The sequence below is a fragment of the Thecamonas trahens genome (genome assembly GCF_000142905.1).
Source record: "Thecamonas trahens ATCC 50062 unplaced genomic scaffold supercont1.82, whole genome shotgun sequence".
NCBI classification, from domain to species: Eukaryota; order Apusomonadida; family Apusomonadidae; genus Thecamonas; species Thecamonas trahens.
The window spans coordinates 1-7,471 of NW_013657598.1; the positions used below are offsets into that span (position 1 = coordinate 1).

The 7,471-nt window shown below is 65.4% G+C and overlaps 2 protein-coding genes across 2 annotated transcripts; both read left to right on the top strand.

The window, feature by feature from the left end:
* Window positions 1–2,531: 2,531 nt before the first annotated feature.
* AMSG_11453 (uncharacterized protein) lies at window positions 2,532–4,175 on the top strand (the record flags this gene model as incomplete). The annotated part of the gene is made up of 1 exon (XM_013897216.1): window positions 2,532–4,175. One exon carries the CDS (start codon window positions 2,532–2,534, stop codon window positions 4,173–4,175), a length of 1,644 nt encoding a protein of 547 aa, XP_013752670.1.
* Window positions 4,176–4,411: 236 nt separating this feature from the next.
* AMSG_11454 (uncharacterized protein) lies at window positions 4,412–6,378 on the top strand (the record flags this gene model as incomplete). Its single annotated transcript, XM_013897217.1, has 1 exon — window positions 4,412–6,378. A coding segment is annotated over one exon (1,632 nt), but the record flags the coding sequence as incomplete, so codon positions are not given.
* Window positions 6,379–7,471: the final 1,093 nt, after the last annotated feature.

Here is a 7,471-nt window from a genome sequence, read left to right on the forward strand (position 1 = left end):
TCCATACCGCAGTCTATACCCATGCACACATACAGTACAGTACGACGACATACATCATTCATCCATACACCCATATACCCATAAGTGAGTACTCTCCCTTCCATCTCCCCCACCACCACCCCCCCAAACCCCAAACCCCCCAACCTCCCCTCACGCTCCCCATCCCGAGTCGCCATGATCACCAGCACCGCCGCACCCACCACCCCCTCCCCCTCCCCTCTCCCTTCACCACCCTCCACACACACACACACACACATAAGTATGTACTACATACCAGCGCAAATGTACTTCATGACGTTAAAGTCGCTAAAAGACAAGTGTGCCTACCATTCCACAACGCTGTCGGCCGGGAGGGGCGAGGCCGGGAGCTGGCCCGGCGAGGGCAGAATGGCGCTGCTGCTGCTAGCGGGCGCAAGATCATCGTCGCCGGGGAAGAGGTACCGCTCGAGATGGGCAGGCGCCTCGGGCTCGGGCGACATTAACCGCCGCCGACGCCGCCGCTCCGATTGTGGCGTCGAGCCGTAGAGGCTTGGCGGGCGCGAGGTTCGCGTTGGACTACTGCCCAAGGTCCCTCGTGGCGTCGGCAGCCACACACTGCCGCTGCCGCGAGTCTCTTCGCAGGCAGGAAGGAGCGCCCCCGATGGCGGCGGCGTGAGCGTGTCACGTGGTCGTGCCCACGCTCGTGGCGGTGTCCGCGACGCCGCTCGCGATGTCGAGAGCAGCAGCGCTGTTGCAAGTGCCTGCGCCGGAGACTCGCGCCGCGCTGGCCAGCTCGGCTCCGGGCTGCCTTCGACGGCATCGAGCGCCGCAACTAGGGCAGCGACCCGCGTCCGTCCGCTTGTCTCGTGCGGACTCGCCTGCTCGTCGTCGTCAGACCATGAAAGGTCCAGGTCGTCGAGCAGATAGCGGTTGCGCCGGATGAGCGACATCGGCGACGACGGCGCAGCTGCAGCCGTTCCTGGCGTCGCAGGCGGCGACGCCGTCTCTGGTTGTAGCGCTGGGCGTGCTGCCGGGCGCGGAGCGGTCGACGGTGAGAACAGGTACCACTCACCGGACTCGTGCAACCCGCCTCCGATCGGCGTCTGTGGCGTCCGGCTTCGCGGCACAGGCCGATCGTCGCGGTACGCCGCCAGCGCGTTGAGTGCAGCCTGCAGCCGCAGGCTGTGCACTCGCGGGCCGCGCGGATTACCCACCAGCCGCAATGTGCGGAGCGCCGGATACCGGCTCGCGCCGGGCTCAAAGGCCTCGAGCGCGGTAGCCAGCGCGCGCACGCCGACCACTCCGATCTTATTGTCGCGGAGCTCGACAAGCTCCAGCCGCAGTGGTGCAACACCTGGATCGAGCGCCGCTGCAAGCGCGCCGGCCGCCGAGTTCCCTACCTCGTTGGCGGCAAGGTCCAGGTGCGTCAGCGACGAGTAGGCGCGTGCCGACGGCGCAAGAAGCGCTGCAAACAACGCCGAGCCGCCGGCGTCGCTGATGCTGCAGCGAGCCAGACCGAGCGAAGCGAGAGCAGGCAGCGATGCGAGCGCCCCCGCCAGCGCCGTCGCGCCCATATCGCCCAGCGCGTTGCCACCGAGATCGACCGTCACAAGCGAGGCACAGCCCGGAGCCATCAGCGCCGGTGCATACACCCGATCCGCCAGTGATCCGCTCATCTGCGTTGCCCAAAGATCCAGCTCCCGCAGTGCCGGTGATCGCAGCGCCGGCATGGCGCCCAGCGCTGCCGCCAGTGCCTTGTGTGAGCTCGTCGAGAGCGGAAGGAACCGCAGCGAGGCCGTGGCCACCCCCGCCCCGTCGGTCCTCGCCAAAGACTCTGCCATAGCTCGGACCGACGCCGACGCCTCACTTTCGTCAGTCTCCATCCCCACTTTGCCTGCGTGCAGTCTGCTGTCGTACCTTCGTCTTGCTCACACTCCCCGCGACTGGCGAAGCCGGCGGCCGTTTTGGCGCGCCTCTTGCAGCCGATGGCGCCGCCACAACGAGCCACGCTCTCAATGGCTCGTCAAGCATATATCGAGGAGCAGAGACTGGGGGACATGCCCACAATGGAGGTGCAGAGAAGGGGAAAGGTTCCATGATCATGGATGTAGCGTCCTTCCTTACGCCTCTGTCGCACTTGCGAGCCAGTTGCCGCAGCTGTGCTTGAGCACAGCAGTCATGGCACATGCATCTATGCTCCTTCTACCAGGTCGACCTCGTCTCTGATGCAATCCCTCATGACCACACCTACCACATCCCCATCGGTCCAACCACCGACACACCCTTTCCATGATACCATTCCTTCTCTCATCGCATCCAATCATCAATGCAACTCAATCCGACAGAGCTGGAAGAGGCCAGCAGCTGCATGTCATGTTGTTCAAAGTGTGACGGCATTCGTGCCAGCGCCACCAAACGGCGGTCACTTCGGCTGTGGAACACCTCTGCCGACAGAGGCACACACCACTCACCCCCCCCCTCACCTCTCCGTCCCCTCACACATACACATACACATACACATACACATACACACCCATCCTTAGAGATAAACCATGGCCAAGGATCTCGGCCGTGCTCTGCGTGAGCTGAATGAGATTCTGGTCGTTCTGGGCAAGCCGCCCATGGACGGACCTGTTCTTCCAGACGCTCTGGATTCCAGCAGTGATACCACTTCTTCCACAGGTGCTGGTTTGGTTGGAGACAACCATGTGACCGCTACGGATGGGCCCGGCCATGCTGATGCTGACGAGGCAGGCGAAGATGGTTCTGGTCGTGATGATGGCTCTGTTCATGCTGTGGACAGCCTCGACGCCCTGGTTCTTGAAGAGGCGGCTGCGCAGGTGGCCCGTGCGGCGGTGGCGGCGCGCAAGGCGGTGGCCTCGGTCGAGCCGGACCTGGCGCAGATCGTCAAGCTGTATGACGAGCGGGCGCAGAACGCGGTCAAGGTGATCCAGCTCGCCAGCGAGCTGCAGGTGGCCCGGATCGAGGTCGAGGCCCAGGCCAAGTTGAAGGACAAGGCCGAGCGCGCGGCCGAGGCCGAGGCCCAGTTGCGGACGAGGGCCGAGAACGAGGCCGCCGAGCTGTCGTCGCGGCTGAGCGAGGCATACACCCACATCAAGACGATGGAGGCCGAGAAAGACGCGCTGCAGCGCCGGGTCGGCGAGCTCTCGGCCGCCATGCCGCAGAACGAGTCCGAGCGCGAGGCGCTGGCTGAACAGCTTGCTGAGCTGCAGGGTGAGCTCGAGGAGGCCAAGCAGTGGCAGCCGTCGGGCATCGCCCAGTCGGTGCTTTCAGGCATGTGGTGGACGGCCAAGTCGGCATTTCAGCTCGCCTCGGACGGCATGGGGCAGATCAAGAACAAGACTCGGTCCAAGCCGGGTGTGTACACCCGTTACGAGACCCTACAGATGGAGACCATCCAGCGGTACTACGCCCGCCACATCACCTCGGAGCTGCCGGACATTCTCCAGACGCTTGTCGACGATGCCGGCCTCTTCCGCGCCGCCACCGCGCCTGCCCACATCCCCACCACTCAGGACTACCGATTTGCCGAGTGGTCTCACAAGATCGGCGCCGGCTTTCTCGCAGGCGTCGCCCGCAGCCTGGTCAAGAAGGTCTGTGAGTATCAGGCCGAGCGCGCAGGTCGCTACTTTGGTATCACCGGCTGCGGCTACGTCGACGACCCGACCAACCTCGTTCTTCGCGAGCTCAAGGACTGGCTTGTCGTGCTCTCCTCGTGCGACAAGACCGAGCGGACTCGTCTCGACATTGATGCCCGCTGCGCCTTTCTCGACGAGCTCATTGACAACAACGTTTTTCAGTCGTCCGGCCGCTCTACCACCACTATGACCGGCATGCTCGCCGGCGTCCGCACCGAGCTTGCCTTTGTTCGCGATCACTACGATGACGACGAGGCCCTCGACCTTGAGCAGTTTGAGCTCCTCGCCGACGCCATGGCCTCGGACATGGGTGCATCGACAGGCTCCATGGCCCGCTCCGTCGCCGCCTCCTCCTCTGGCCTCGACCTTGCCCGCTCCTCGGCCGGCGTCAGGCTCCCGCGCGATGTCGCCGCCTCGGCCGCCTCGCTCTCCATGGACCCTCGTCCTCCCGCCGAGAGCCACACCACCAACAGCGGCGGCGGCAGCAACAACGACGACGACGACGACGACGACTTTGGCTTCCAGATCCTCAGCTGATATGTGGCAACTCCTCTTCCTCCCCCCTCACGCACGCGTGTGTATGGGCCGAGATCCAATGAACTAACAGTCTCACCCGACCAGCAATCACTGTTGCATCAAGTGCGACAGAACGATGGCCATTCGGGTTGTCGCCAACGAATCGAACACCTGTGCCATCGACTCCATGGAACACCGCCGAACGAAGACGCCCACCGACGGCACAGACTCACCCGCCACGCCCATCACCGCACACCGCATACACAAAGCACAACTCCTCTCCCACATATACATACACACATACATACACACATACAATCCTTCCCTCTCCTATGGCTCACAGGGTGATCGATGTGTGCCGGGCGCAGGGCGAGGAGGAGAGCAAGCCGACCGTCGACGACGCGACCAGGACGACAGGCATGCTCATCGCGGCTGCGCTGACAAGCCTCCGCAGTTTGGATGCGGCGCTGAATGAGGTAGAGCGACCGAGCTTTGTCGCGGCAGAGGCGGCCAATGCTGCTGGTGCTCAGCTGGCGCAGTATGCGAACGACGCCGACGATGCCGAGGCCCAAGCCATGGCCGGTGCTGCCGAGGCCATTGCCGCTGGTGGCGTGCCGGTCGTCATGGCGCTCGCCGCCGCCCTCGCCCGGGTCGCCGCCTCCACTCCGGTCCGCACCGGGGGCCGCAGGCGGTTGGCCGGCTCGCGATCGGGCGCATCCCCGATGCTGGCCCAGGAGAACAGGATGCTGCTGGCCCAGGTGGAGACGCTCAACAACGAGTACAAGCTCATGGCAGCCCACGCCGACGAGGTCGAGCGCCATCGCGACTCACTCGAGGCCGAGTTGCGCTCGGCGCGGGAGCGGGCAGACGCGGCAGAGGCCGCGGCGGCGGTGGCAGCTGCAGACGCGCAGGCTGCCAAGGCCGAGGCCCACGCCCACGCCACGGAAGCGGGAGCGGGAGCAGGAGGGCATCCGGCGGACGATCCCGACTCGCTGGTGCATGTGGTCGATCCCCAGCTGAACGAAGCGTCGAACATTGCGCGCATTCTCGACTGCCACAAGGCGATGCTCGCGGCACGGCATGCCACGATCGACGGGCTCGCCGAGCAGAACCGGGCGCTCCATGAGGAGGTCGACGCGCTTCGGGAGGCGCTGGCGGCGGCGGCGGCCGGTGTTTTTCCAGGAGAGACAAGCGGGCCGGGCGACGACGACAGCGCGAGTCTTGTCGTGTGGCTCTCAGATGCGGCGGCAAGCGTGGCGTCTGCGGCGAGTTCGGCTGGCTCTGCGCTGGGGCGGATGCTCGACGATGTGGCGAACCGGCGGCTGCTGTCGTCAAACGCGCTAGCGGAGCGCGAGCTGCAGCAGATGCGGACGGTGCATCTCAACTACGGGCGGCACGTGTCGTCGATGCTGCCGCGACAGCTCGAGCTGGAGCCGGTGGCCGAAGGTTCGAATGAGGTGACGGCAGTGTGCTCGGTGCCAGCCAAAGCGATGTGTGTCGCGTACTGGGTCGGCGACGCAAGCGAGCAGCGGCGGAGGTCGGCGTTTGCGTCGACGGTTGTGGAGGCCATAGCCGTGGTGTGTCGATACCAGGAGGCGCGGAGCAAGCGGGCGTTTGGGACGGCGTACCCGAACGATCCGACGAACCTGGTGTGCTTTGAGCTCAACTCGTGGCTCTCGTCGCTGCTCTCGGTCGAAGTGTACACGACCGAGATTGCCGAGGCACTCGTGGCACGGCGCAAGTACCTGCTTGCGCTAATCGACGCCGGCATCTTTCCGTCGCCGCGGCGGTCGTCGTCGATGGCCGACACGCTGCGGATCGTGGCGCTACAGTTGGCGGCGCTGAGCGCGGTTCTCGATGCGGAGCCTGGCCTGCTTGCGCGTATTTAGTGGCACCGGTCAGTTCGATGACGAGGCGTCGACAACAAAGAGTGATCTGGGCTCGTCCGGCGCGGTGCGGCGCGGGAGCGCATGCGGGCGCTTGGCCGGTGGTGCGGCGAGACCGATCATGGTCGGCGACGGGGTTCGCTTGCGCTTGAGTGAGATGTTGGCGGCAGAGACGCGGGCCTCGAACGAGAACGAGCCGCCGAGCATGTGCGCGACAGGCGTTGTTGGTGGCGTCGACGGCGGGGGCAGAACGCGCCTGGATGAGGTCGAGTTGGTGGAGAGGAGCATCGACGCCGAGTTCGAGTGCTCACGTGGGGTAAAGAGGCCCGATGAGACGGTGCCAAAGCCGTCCATGGTGTTGGACGAGGTGCCACCGGTCAGCGAGTGGCCTGCAGGCAGCAGCGGTGCCGACGTGGCCGACGAGAGCGGGATGTGCGGGATGGACGAGTGTGGGGTAAAAACGTCGCCGTCAAGGAATGAGGCCAGGAAGCGGGCGGTGTCCGACGAGGCGCTGGCCGGAAGTGAGCCTGATGCGATGGCCGACGCCATGGTCATCGACGACGACGACGCCGAGGCTGGCTTGGAAGGGGTCGAGCCGAGGCCGTCAAAGCCCAGGCTCGAATCGTAGTGACTCAACGGCGCATCGAGCAGCGGCTGAGCGCTCGACGACGGCTCCAGCGTTGGCGACGCCGCCAGCACTCTGCTGCTTTCCCTCTCGCCGGCGGCGATCAGCGGCAGCGGCAGCAGCTTGGTCTCGGCCAGATGCGGCGGCGGCTGGAGGCGGACGGGCGGAGCGAGGCTTGCGGCGTCGAGCTCGGCCGGCGAGCGCGAGACCGGGCGGGGGCGCGGCGGTGATGAGAGCATCGGCGAGCGCGACGAGCGCTTTCCTGTCCGCGATGAGCGCGGCCAGGCGTAGTAGAGGGTGAACATGCCGCCGGAAGCGCCAAGCAGCGAGTAGACCTCATCAGCGGTGGCCTTTGTCGAGCCGGACCAGGTTCTGTCGTCGGCGCCGGTGGCCGAGGCCGAGGCGTGCAACCGAAGCGAGCGAAGGGCGCCGAGCGCCTTGGCCTTGGCCTTCCACTTTTTGATGAGGAACTTGATGGCGGCAGCAAGACACTTTGTCCGCGACAAGGTCATCCGCAAGTGCGGTGTGAACCCGTTCTTGGTCAGTGCCGTCGCGTACTGCGGGCGTCGTGGAAGCAGCTCGAGGGTGAGCTTGCCGGAGCGATTGGCCATTACCTAGTGTCTCGGGGGTGTGGGGTGGGTGGGTGTGGGGTAGGGGGGGAGGAGGAGGGGAGGGTGTTGCCGTCTGGACTGGCTGTCTTGATTGCCTTGGTTGCCAGAGGTAGATTCTAGCTCCCAATGCCGGGGTCCGCGCCAAAAGGTCTGCCAGCCGGAACCACGCCGAGAGAGAGAGAGAGAGACAGACAG